The 13,405-nt window shown below is 43.3% G+C and overlaps 1 protein-coding gene across 1 annotated transcript in view; it reads right to left on the bottom strand.

Moving 5' to 3' along the window:
* The window catches only part of strn (striatin, calmodulin binding protein), a 46,773-nt gene that overhangs the window by 12,635 nt on the left and 20,733 nt on the right, over positions 1-13,405 (bottom strand). The window contains exons 2-7 of the mRNA XM_041934156.1: positions 9,886-9,989; positions 7,776-7,849; positions 6,686-6,770; positions 3,175-3,345; positions 2,845-2,980; positions 2,292-2,445 (exon numbers count right to left, since the gene is read on the bottom strand). Of these exons, the coding sequence (XP_041790090.1) occupies positions 2,292-2,445; positions 2,845-2,980; positions 3,175-3,345; positions 6,686-6,770; positions 7,776-7,849; positions 9,886-9,989 (724 nt within the window). The remainder of the gene's footprint in view (positions 1-2,291; positions 2,446-2,844; positions 2,981-3,174; positions 3,346-6,685; positions 6,771-7,775; positions 7,850-9,885; positions 9,990-13,405) is intronic.

Here is a 13,405-nt window from a genome sequence, read left to right as displayed (position 1 = left end):
CTTTGAATGTCAAGCAAGCAAACATGAAACATAAAGACACATGAAATCCATGTGACTTCAGTGGTTAACGCGGAAACACAAATGAACACAAAACAGGGTGGCATACGACAAACAAGTACATGAGAATGAAAGAGCTGCAATAAACGCTGGTGGTTCACTGCAGGGCTGAAGTGTTGATACAGGAGAGCAACACATTCTCATAAAGAAGCCACAAAACACTTTAACAGTGAAGCAAACAGCAGTTCACAAAAATGATCATGACTCTCATGAGGGAGGGTATTTAAAGTCTGCAGCAGAGCTGTACAATCCAGAGAGGTTCCACAAAGCCATTCCTTTACTTAAGTTAAAGTAGTGAAACCAGAACAAAGACACACGATATCAGTCAGGTGAAGCACCTGAAAGCAGCTCAGCCAATAGCATCCAACTGCAGGGCTGCAGCAGGTTCACACCTGCAGCTTCAGTCCAACATTTGCCACCGACAGGCAAGGAGAGGAGCAGCGCCTGATTACACCTTAGGACATAAAAATGTGGACATCGCCTCCTACAGGTTTAACAAAGGAACAGCAGCAGGCAAGACTTAAAGTGGAGAAATCATTTAAATATCTGGAGTTTATCAGGAGAATAGTTATTCATGCTGGACAGGTCACTATTTTTACAGACAATTAACAGTCGTGATTTAATTTACCTGTCTGTAATTTTCTAATTTAATTTCCTAATATATAATTAGGTGCTATTACTGCTATTCTGTATATATGTTAAATTGTAGGCCGCCCTGTAGATAGATTTCATGTTTTTAGCCATGCTAGATGCACGACTCTACAGATGACGTGTTGGCTGGTTCATCACTTTGGCTTTGACTGGAATATTTCAACAATTACTGGATGGACTGTCACGAAATGTGGTTCAGACATTCATGTTGAAAACGAATAGAAAACAGCATGCACAATAAAGACAAAAACTGCAGCTGTACTGCTCACTGCCTGCAGGAGGTGACATCGACACCTGCAGGTGTAAACAGCTGCTGCTGTTCTCATCCTTTGCCCTAGGTGGCGTACGGCAGCGGGTGTAGAACTGGTGGTGAATCAAAAGTAGAAGCAATAACTTTGTTACGAAATGAAAAATTGGAGATGCAGATTTTGCTGCTGTCACTTCAGGAAGGATCAGACAGAAACAAAACGCCTTCACCTTCTCCTGACAACTGAAGTGATGATAAAAATAAACTGCAGATGGTCAAAGGGCACATGAGCAGATCCAAAGATGAGACACATGCAGAAATCAGCGAGGGGGAGTCTGCGAGACTGACTGCTGCCGAGATAACTGCAGGCTGAGACAAAGAAAGGATCTCATCATCACTCCCGGCAGCCCGGGGCGAGTGATGCGTCGGGTCGTGGAGGTGGCGTGGGTTCAAGAAGAAAGACTTCAGAGTCAGAGATGACAAATCTGTTTCATAACGCAGCAACACGCAACCGAACAGACTATTTAACATTGTTATGTGTATTCAGCCGGTTCTATAATCACTGACTGTGAAGGGAAACAACTGCAACACCGCATGACTTTCACAGCTCCAAATGAAATACAGCTTTTGAAAACAGAAATCTACAAAGAAAAAAAGCTAATTTTTTTTCCTCTTTTCAGTCTTTAATGCCTCAACAACTGAGTGTGTGTTGCATTGAGTCAGCACTCCTTTACAACTATCTGGACGGTTGAGTCACAAACTGCGTGGGGACGCTTTTTGTCATTGGCCAAATGACACTGATTGCGTTGCTAAGTAACAGCAGAAAAAGGGAGGTTTTGTGTAAAGTGCGGGGGCAGTCAGGTCACCAGCTGGGAACTTTTAAAGAGAGTTTTTTTTAATACAGACAGAGGAAATGTGTCGGTGTGCTGCCATTCACAGACCTATGTGGCGATCATGTTTGTGTACTGATTCTACATCAAGCTGCTGGATCTACTCCGCAAATATCTATAGATATTTATGTGGATTTAGACAAATTTCAACAATTCTACTCCAACTCAGATTCATCACCATGTTTTTGCCTGTCAAATATCCTCTGTATAAACTTAACATTACACTTTTTGTTGATAGATTAAAGTTGGCTCTGGAATAGAAGACAACCCAAATAAATGATCATGTTGTTCACGTTCGTGAGGTAAATATCTTCTGGAGTTAATTCCCCCCGATCACTGAACACTGCGGGTGTTTGGTTTAAACTTAAATCTGAACACTCGCATTCTTCCACAGTCATTCACATATGATTGAAACCCCGTCATCAGAAAGTGCCCCCCTGTCTCACCCCACTCTCCGCTGTCCTCCCCACTCCTGGATCCATCCAGCTCGTCTGGACTCGCCAAGAAGTCGAAGCCCTTCAGAGCCTCCTCTGTGTCGGGGTCGTCGCTCAGGTCAGACGTCGTGGAGGAGGGCGTAGACGACTGCTTCTTCCTCACCATCTGTTAAAAGTTAGAAAAAATGAGGAAGACTGAGGGAGAATCTGGCTCCGCGGGTTGACGACATCAGACAGGAAATGACTGTCTGGTCATCTGACAGAGAGATTACAGGTTAAAACTGTCTCTCTTTAGCAGAGTGCTTGAGTATGTGGGCAGAGGATAGTTTGAATATTTTCTTTAGGTGGAACGATGAGCCATAAAACCACTGCAGCTCATGAATACATCACATATACGCTCACATGTACCATAAACCTGCTTTTACATATGTGAGTTTAAAAAGTTTCCTTCAATTACTGAACAGAAGTGGTTTGTCAAAGGACTCGTGTCTGATTGTGTTGTGGCAGCCTCTGAGGGACAAGCGCCTGCAGGAACGTCCTAATCCAGAGTGAGTTCGTGTCTTACTGCAGCCAGGTCTAAGATGGTTTTGTCCCGGCCTTCGCTGTCCTCCTCCTCGTCCTCGTCGCTGAATTCGGCTGCAGCGCTCTCGATGAACTTGAAGGCCTCCAACACGGTGGCCGAGTCGGACATGTCGGGTTTACTGGAAGAAGAGAGTAAAGAGAGGAGGTGAGTCTGGTGGTAAAAGCACTGATTAAACTGAACGTACTGAACAGGGCTGGTGTAGCTCTCTCTCCTCCCACACGGCCGCCTGTAACCAACAGCTAAACTCTGCCTTTTCAAGAGGAATACTACAATTACAGGCTAATCCTGCTGTTATCATCCCGTCTCTCGTACCTGACCATCCCACTGTCCTTCAGTGAGGACGGCTCGGTGCCGTTCACCATCGGTTCGGCTTTCTTCTCCGAAGTTTTCTCTCCCGAGTCTCCGGTCAGGCCGAGCAGCGCTCTCACTCTCTGAGACTTCACATCCAGGATGGTGTCTGTGTATCCAACCTCCTGCAGGTACCTGAGGGTGGAGGCGAGAACCAGGTCAGAGGAGGCTGAGGAGTCAGCGTGAAGGAGAGACAACCATCAAATCATCGCTCTTATTCCACATCCCTGTGGAGAAATCCCTGAAGTCACAATCACACTGGTGGAATGTAACAAGCGTTGTTTTTAGAATTTGAGGTACTTTAATTGAGTCTTTATTTTCACGCCACTCATTACTCCTACTGCATCTCAGAGGGAAATTCGTACTTCTTGCACCACTACAAATTTGAACCAAAGCTTCAAAATTATTAAAAGCAATTGAGAAAATTATTAAAACAATCAAAAGGAAAAGCAGCAAATCTTGACATTTGAGAAGCTGGAGCCGTGAATTTTTTTAATAAAAAATGACTTCAATAATTATCAATTATCAGATTGATTAATTGACTCATCATTTCAGCTGTCTTTGTATAAACTGTTGGGTAGTTTAATTTATAACAAAACATCATCTTATATATTTATATTTACAAATGCTGTGTGCAAAGATCTTCATTTGCAACCAAAGCTGTCAGATAAATGTAATGAGATATAATAATAAGAATAATGTATATTTATTATATATATTTACCTCTGAGATGTCGTGGAGTAGAAGAAGAAAGTGGCATGAAAGAACCAAATAGAGTCACAGGTACCTCACATTTGTACTTAAGAACAGTGCTTGAGTAAATGTACTTAGTTACACTCGACCACTGGTTATGACTAGTGGTGGAAAATCTCCACACAGGAAGTGAAAAAATCCAATCAGGCTGATCCAGATATAAGGTGCTGTGATTTGCAGTATTACTGCCGTCACACTGATCTGTTGACCTCCTCTGATTTTACCAGAACAACACAGGCAGGCCCTGAGCGTCCTCTTCATTCTGTTTTTCAGCCTCTTCCTGCAGCGTCGGTGCCTTGCTGTACCCTCTGAGCCACACAACAACACAATTATATCAATGGAGCAGCATCCTTAAAGGGCAATGCCACCAAGTTTAAGAATCTAAATAGCCTGAGCGTTCTCCCTGTGGTCTGTTCCAATTCAAGATGCACACAGAGCAAGAAAAAGGAGAAAATACAAAACATCTGCAATAAAACTGGCAAGTGAGGAGCTGAATGTGTTGACCTGTGAGAGTTCTTGCACTCGAATGAGTTCCATCCACTCTCACATTTGTTAGAAATGCTAGACTGTGCACTTGATTTGGTGAGACATATCAGAGGAGCATTTAGTGGCTCCCTAAAGTCAAAGCTGTTCACAGTCTCACAGTCTCACAGGACAAGTTTCAAACTTTTCTGTCTGATTCTGAGCTGTGGTTAAGAACGATGCACGCTCCACCATCCCTGAGCACAGAAGTTTTTAAAATATGCAGAAAGATGTTTAACTCACAATAGGGTTAGGCCCCGACCCAAAAAGTCTACTCAGAAGAAGTTCAAACTAGTCTCTGTACTGTACCTTCAGCCTGGGACACCAGAAAAGCCTCTGCTGACCTGAGAGCAGCGTTTTATGGCGAGGTTTAATCCTCAGTGGACGGAGGTTTATTCTGAATAACATCTAGTGTGTTTGTTCACATAGAAAGAGAGAGAGAGACAGAAAGAGAGAGAGAGACAGAGAGAGAGAGAAAGAGAGAGAAAGAGGGAGGAAGGTCGGCCTCCCCCCGTACCAGCCTCTCCGATCGCAGGAGGCCTCGACGCCTCCACACAATCCTCCATTCACTGTCACGCCACACATCCACTGCTGCAGCGCGCGCGCACACACACACACACGCACACACACACAGAGTCAGAAAACAACTATGTGAGCTGCAACCATTAAAAGAACACACAAGCACATGTACAGTATGTCCTCACACCTACACAAAGACTACAAGTCTTATGTCTTTTAAGATTACTCTGACAACAACACACACAGCCAAAATGTTCTCTCTCTCTCTCACTCTCTCTCACACACACACACACACACACTCTAGCGCTGCTGACTGTGCTCAGATGCTCTCAGGCCGTATTTAAGGTAACACAACAACTCTGATAACCCATTAGCTACCATCAGACAACTGCTAACATTAGCATTCGACCACTTCCTAGCAAACATTACTGCTTGATAATGTTACTGTGAAATATCAGCACACATCTTGGACACATTCATTCAGCCTGGAAGTGAAAACACTGGATGTAATCAAGCTGAATATGATCTGCTGACACACATCAACAGACACAGCGCTTCTGCTTGTGTGTGTTGGACTTCATGTTTTTGAATAAATGCCTCATGCAGACAGTGCTCCTCCACTTGTAACATGCTGGACCTGATCAGAGTCACTGAGCAGACTGATCTCAGCTGAGCCGGGGTTAGGAAGTGTCTGGTTATCACAGGCCTGCATACGGTGACCGATAGCAGCTTGTTTTCACTGAGCTTGAACTGATCTGAGTGCAGTTTTGGTACTCTGCCTGCAGCTTGTGTCTTTTGGAGAAACAGTCTGAGCTGAAAAACAACCTGCGTAAAATTATAGAAATGTTCAGACACTGTGTGTGTGTGTGTGTTAAGCTAGACAATAAGAAAACAAAAGCGTTATCACAGACGTCTTCTTCTCTTCTGGCTGAAACGTTCCTGATGGGATGTTTTCTGTATCTTTTATTTTAAAGTGCATACGTGTACAACATGAAGAGCATTCGTCGAAATCAGTCTGAGAAAACTGTCTGAACTTCTAAGATTGATCAACTGACAACTGGAGTTAACAGTTACAGTTAGTTATAAAACATAGGAGATCATAAAAACTGGTTCTTTGTTATAGATTCAACTAACGTACAGTTCATATATATTTAAACATTTTTCTGCCTCAACCAGCTAAAACTTTAGAAGAACATTTAAATGCATGTGTAAAAATAATAATAATAATAATCCAATGGTATAACACTATGACAGGGAGCCATTCTCTTGCCTATGAGTACTTTTACTTTTGATACTTTTAAGTACATTTTGCTGCTAATAATAGCTGTTACTAAAATAATGTACTGCAGTATATTCATAGTGTGGTATTTCTACTTTTACTTACGTGCTTACTTAGTTTAGATCTCAGTCCTTCTTCCACCACTGCCGGCTTCGACTGGTCACAGTGGATTAGTGTTTGATTCCCATTAAAAGTGTTAATCTGCATTAAGAAGATTTGACTCTGCTGCTTTCTGCTTTTTGTTCTGAGACACACACACACACACGCACACACAAAGACAGACACAGACAGGCCACTGTCCCATGACACTGTGAAAGTTTAAATTAGTCTGTGTGTGTGCGTGCGTGTGTGTGTGTGTGTGTGTGTGTGTGTGTGTGTGTGTGCGCCCGTGTGTCAACTCACTGTCTGAGCAGCTGGCGTCCTTGTTTCCAGCTGAGCTGATGGCTGCTGTTTGGAGGGCTGGGAGCCTCACTGTCAGTGCCCTCATCTGAGAGAGAGAGAGACAGAGAGAGAGAGAGAGACAGAAACAGAGAGAGAGAGACAGAGGGAGAGAGAGAGAGAGAGAGACAGAGACAGAGACAGAGAGAGAGAGGGAAAATGAATTGTCAACATGTTCTCTTCATTCATTCATTAACTCCCAAAGTGAAGCGGTCCAGACATTTGTCTCCCGGCCACATCCTCCAGTTCCTCTGGAGGAATCCCGATGGTCCCCAGATGGGATATATAAACCCCATAAGTGTGGTCTCGGTCTGCCAGTTGGACGAGTCCAGAATACATCCACAGGGGGGAGTCCAAGAGGCACACTGATCAGATGCTGATCAGATGCGGATCAGATGCGGAGCAGATGCTGAACCACCTGACCTGACTTGTTTCAAACCTCAGACGATGTGAGGAGACGAGCGAGGCTGATCTAACCAGCTGCTTCTCACAGACGTTCATTCTTCACATAAAATGAGGACAACACTTTAAATATCTAGTCCCTCTCTGATGAAGACCATTGTACACCAGTAGTACGTGGACCTTGAGTTGACATTGTTTTGTTGAACAGTGCATGTGTACTCAGTCGGAGGTGTTGTGAACCTGACTGATACCTCTCCCCTCCAGGAAGTGCCATCCATCCTCAACTTTTAACGAGAAAATACACACAGCGTGTCTTCTCTCTGCCCCTAAAGGGTTAGTACAGTGAATTTTCTTTCTTCATAGTAGATATAGTAAGCATTCAGGTAAGTACCACTTCAACCTTGTAATAACAAAAATATGCATTTACTGAACATTGATATAAAGTACACAAATCTAAATGAATAGATTGATATTATAAAACAACATGAGACTTAAAATAATTGTGTCACTGCGCTACACAAATTTGACCACAACAGCTACAATCATCAGTTAGAAGGCGGCACTCGAATTTTCAAAGACAACATTTCAGCAGAGAAGAAGCAGGAAGTGAGAGCTGAGCTGCGGCAGTTCACCAATCGCAGGTTTGTCTTACCTGAGTCATAACTTGGAGGTTTGATCTCTCCCTGGTTCAGTTCTGTCCCATATTTCAGCTTATGGTATTTGGCCCTGAGGGTGAACACATACGCACACACAATGAGATGATGTCATTAAAAGAGTTCCAGTCAAAGCTCAATCGATAAAAAACATGATGGAAATAAAAACAAGTAAAAACAAGTTTTTCAGATTGTAGTGAATTTTCAGCGTTTCCACTCAGCACAGGTGGATGGAAACACACCTACTGTCTGAACAGGCCTCACTGGCTCTTATGTAAAGACGTGGCACTACATCTTTTTTTAATCAATCATTTCATCCACAGACTGGTGGCTCACTGTGTGCATACAGGTGGTTTTGCATTTGTTAATGTTTCATTACTGCCAATGATTTGACAGTTTGAGATTATTTCAGATCACCGTGAGTTTAATCCTGCAGAAGACAGATAATAAATCACAGTCAAGTGAGCTTTATAGTTCTGCCTAAGTTCCGGACAGTGGCTGACCTTCAGCTGACTAAATGCTCAAAGTCTCTGCGTGTGAAACCCATGAAAGGACGGAAAAAATCTTTAAAAAGATGGAAGGATTCAGACAATTAACTAATGCAAGAAAAACACCAGTGTTGATCTTTTAAAGAGCTGCTAACACTAAACCTTGACATGTCCCACCATGTCCTACATGATGTTTCTAAAGCTTTAAATTGGCTCTCAACATGTGATGTGATGCAAGCCCGTTGATGGGGCGGGGGGGGGGCAACTGGGTATGTTGTCCCGGGCCTCAGGACCATAGGGGCCCCTGAATGACCCTTAATTTATTTTAAGGGGTGCTTGGGGGGCCCTATGATGGTCTCTTGTCCCCGGGCCCCAGCAAGTCTGTTGACAGCCCTGATGTGATGTAGTAGAGATGTGTTAGGGGCCCTGGCTGTAGCACTGATACATTGATATTTTAATGGCCGATATAGTTTTCCCCTCTTCCAAACGCTTCTTTAAACAGCATCCAGACTCGCCAATCAAACACAGAGACAAGCAAACTATGAAATCTGTCGCCAGATTATGTGATTTATTACTAATAATTCCATAAGAGGATCAGCTGCTCTTTGAGGCGCCCGGATCAATTTTACACTGACAGGCCGATCGTGTTTGTCAGTCAGTCACTTTAACTCCAGACCAGCAGTAATTCTGCTCTACAAAACTATATATTTGTGAGGACTCTTTAAAGATTTACATTTTCAGCAGGAGCCAATGGGCTTGCAGCTTGGAGCACAGACAGGAAGTCAGACAGTATTGATTAGATTAGTATTAGATGGACTACAATGTTGTTGACAGAAATACGTCCTCAGACGACCCGAAACGTCCTCCGCTGTTACAAACAGCTGCTGCTCTGCTGTGGCCTTTCAACACATCATGTGCAAATCTCTTCAGTTTAAAAGCTACAGTTCGTTACTCGGGTTTGTTGATGCGACATGCAGCGGAGTGCCTGTTGTTATGTTATATAACTTTGTGAGTCAGGGTAGAGTACGTATCTTTGTGTGTGTGTGTGTGTGTGTGTGTGTTTGAAATTTAAATGTCAGGAGTTTCTGCATTTTTCTTTGGTCCTCAGCTCTTCGACAGGCTGTTTGAGGGAAGTTTTGGGCCAATTACTGATTTAATTTGACTTTTTGTTTTTGCACTATGTACTTCTATTGATGCTGCTATAGCACCGGTGATAAGAGCGGCCAAAAAGGAGGACGGACACAAAGTAAAGCAATAGAGCATTGTTGATATTCTTTTAATTGCTTGCCACAGCATGAAGACATGGCTCTGTATGAATTGTTCACTTATTTATTTGTCACAAAGTACTGGCCGTTAAAACATTTGCAGTGGACCTCCTAATATATCGTTTTAATTTTTAATTAATGTAAGAAAGCTGCAACCACCAGGAACAGAATTTAATTCTGTGGGAAACACTGAAGACTCAACACACTGATCTCTCCTCTCAGTTTGTGCTTGTTGTCAAAAATATGATGTTTTAACCGTTTAAAGAATGAATTCAGATTTTTCCCTATTTGAAGGTTAACTTGATTTCGGGGTGCAGGTTGGATTATGGCTTATTATTGGATGTGTGTGTACTCACCTCTCCTGTTTGAGGGCGTACTCCAGCATCTTGATCCGCCTCACCAGGTCTTTCTTCAGGTTCTCCTGCCCACGCCTCTCCCCCTGCAGGAAGGCGATCTGAGCCTGGAAGAAAACACAGGAAATGCTGAAGGATGATGGACGAAAAGTGGATTTGAAGTTCACTCTTTCATCACTGCAGTCATTACGATTTGATCCCTGCTGTGTTTTCTATTAAGCACCAAAGTTCAGCTGGTCATGTGAGGCTGAAAAACAGCAACACACAAAAGAAGAGAGAGCGATGTGGACAAGATTAACTGAAACCTCAGGGGGTCCATAGAACATTTAATCGACATTAAAGACGACGACGAGAAACTACAAGAGGGAAATGAATCAACAAAGCAGGGAAACACAGTGTCTGAATCCACCTGACAGCAGCGTTTTCTCCTGTCAGCCGTCGTTGCTGTAATTATTTGCCTTGATGATCGTCTGCGCTCTTATTATCTGTGATGATTCAACCGCCCCTCAGAGATCATTAAAGTTTCATCGAGTCTAATTCTGTTTTCGATTATCTCTAATTTGGTGCTGAGCTCCTCCGCAGTCCCGCCGAGGTTTGAATGGTTAAACAGCGGCAGTGCTTCGTGTGGATTTAGAAAATTGTGTGTGATTTCTCTGAGGGGAACTGGTGTGAAGGACCATGAAAGCTAAAATAATCACAAAGACCAGCACAGCCCTGTCTTCAGTCCCTTCATTTAAACACCCATTTGCAGCTGAAAATATCAACACAACAATTTAATGAGCAGTGAAAATAATGAGAAATGTGATAAAATGACCCAGAGCCCAAAACGGATGCCTTCGCAATGTTTTAGTCCAACAAACAGTCCAAACCTCAACATTATTCCATACATTCAAAAGATTAAAAATCATTCATTAGCAGAAACATTCCACCACTGACTGTTACACATTGCCTGTCTACATCTGCTACATAAACTACTAGAATATCTTGTGAGGGGTTCAGTATTTCTGTTTCTGTGCTAGCTATTAGCTCCAGCTGGCTGATATCTGCATTAGGGCCACAACCAGGTCCAGCTGCTCTTGATTCAAGTCTTCTCAGATCACCGGGACCTGGATCACTGAGAATCTCCGCAGACAGAGCGACCATGTGCTGAAGGGGCTGGTCGGCGCACAAACTATGTGATGGTGACAGTGTTTCCAAAAGTCCTCAAACATATTTGACATTTCTGCAGACACGGCTAAATCTGCGATAGACTGATATCAGCTGACAGATCGGCCTGTCCAATTGATCAGTCGAGCTCCATTGATAAGGAGGGAGCTGGAAAGACTCACAGCGTCTCAGAAACATCGCAGTCTGTTGGCTTTGCAAAAAAACAAATCAGATCAAACAAATAACTTCTGCTGATCAGAGATGTAACAACAGATGAGGTGACTGAACGTAATTTGTAGACATAACTGATAACTGGCAACCTTATTTGATGTAACTGCATGTTTGTGTGTTCTTCAAGCGATAAATTTGCTATCACACCCGTGCTTGATTCACAAAAAAAAATTAAAATGCAGAAACGTTCTGTTCAAAGTGTTCACGAGATTTCTGTCTATGTTGTCGATGAGAGCAGGATCAAAACTGCAGATAAATTCAAGAGGAAATCATCGCACACGTGGAGACTTGATTCAGTCTTCTTCAGCAGTCCAGACTAGATCGAACAACAAACGCAACTGTGCAAACAATCAATTTCTCCGCAGGCGTCATCAGCCATGTGACGCAGCTGCTGACGATGATGAAAAGAAAAGGTGGAAGAGTCTTTAACCGGCTCCATCTTCAGTGAAAACCCTCTGAGGAAGAAGCTGCTTGACGTGACTGGCACAGCAGGATGAAGATAAAACAGGGAAGGGTCTCACAGTTGGCTGGATTTGATCAAAGTCACTCTCAGACAAAAACATTCAAAGTTCGAAGGAATAAAAATATTTTTTATTTGAAAACTTTGAAAAGTTTTAATTTAATGAAAGCGCAGCTATAAGAAGAGAGTCCTCTTCTGTCTGTCGCTCCACATCCAGAGGGTCAGCAGGTACTCAGGTCCTGGTGCTGTTCAAGAGGTCAAGGGTCTCAAAGCCTCCTGGGAAATGTGACACAGCTTGGAGGGTATCTTGTGACCGACTAACACATCTGCGTCTGATCCGTCTTAACGTCTCCTCTCAGACCAGCGTGGACGAGAGGCGGCGACTCGCTGGGGTGGGAAAACACGTCATGTGACCGACTTGGAGGTCAAGGTCAAATGATGTGAAAGAAGAAGATGAACACAGCAGTAAATACTCATTTCGCTTATTCAAAGGTTCAATTGTTCATCAGTGTGTTAAATAAGACACATGTGAAGAGGCTGATATGTTCTATGGTCCTAAAAGTCGACTTACAATGATCAAACAAGTTCAACTATAAATAATTATGTTGCTACTGTAACAGTGTTTGTCCTTGACCAGAAGTTTGCTGTGTGTTTGGGAGCTGCTGGCTCTGTGCGCAGGGACCCAGCTGTTACCCAGCTGTTACCCAGCTGCATCTATGACATCAGCGCTGACATCACACCCTAACCCCTCTGCACCCCTGAGGTTCAACCCTCCTTCTCCTCTCACTGACATTTGTTTGTGCGTTTGCGTAGAGTCAGCTGTTGTATTTAATATGAGAGTTCAAAACAAACACCTCCAGCCGGCAGGAAACAAACCTCTTATGATGCGACTCTTCAATCTAGACTACTGCAGACGAAATAAGCAATTAAAGCAGTATTTTCTTTCTACTAACACTGCATCAGTCATCTCTTAAGCCGCTCTGATTCTCTGAAAACGGACAAACAAAACAAATCCAGAAGAGTGTTGCTCCCTAACAGAACTGATCCCAGTGCAGCCAAGCTCACAGTACCTGCCAAGAGTCAAACAGCAGCATTGAAGTGAATGAGCTACTATTTGTGACCCCCAGGGAAGCACATAACCAATGTTAAATCTGTTGAATTTCTTTTAATGTGATGAATATGATCTAATGACCTGTGAAATGTTGTTTTTAATGTTCTCTCCCTGCAGCCATGCTGGCAGCGCTGCTCTGGAGGTGGCAACAACGGCAGGTCCACCACTTCAGTCCAGACTAAAAGAGCTCGACAACTACAGAGTGGATTGCCATGAAACTTTGTACAGACATTCATGATCCCCAGAAGATGAGTCTGATAGCTTTGGTGATCCTCTGACGTTCATCTAGCGCCACCATCTGGTCAAAATCTTCAACTTCCTGCAGAACTAATAACATTCCCATCAGCCTCAGCCGCACTTTGCGATGACTAAAAAGTAGTAACTAAGCTAAGATGATGAACATGGTAAGCATGACGTGTTAAAAATCAGCACGTTAGCTTTGCTGCACAGCACACACAGCTAGAATGTGACATGTGTTGAAGCTCCCAGTCAGATAAACCTGCAGTGTGTGTCGGTGTGTGTCCCATTACACTGCTGGGACCTGAGAGATCTGAAGATGTTCCTCCTTTGTAGTT

Source organism: Chelmon rostratus, chromosome 3, assembly GCF_017976325.1.
Source record: "Chelmon rostratus isolate fCheRos1 chromosome 3, fCheRos1.pri, whole genome shotgun sequence".
Lineage (NCBI taxonomy): Eukaryota > Metazoa > Chordata > Actinopteri > Chaetodontiformes > Chaetodontidae > Chelmon > Chelmon rostratus.
The sequence above is the reverse complement of the archived record's forward strand: the minus strand, read 5'-3'. Positions and strand labels throughout refer to the sequence as shown.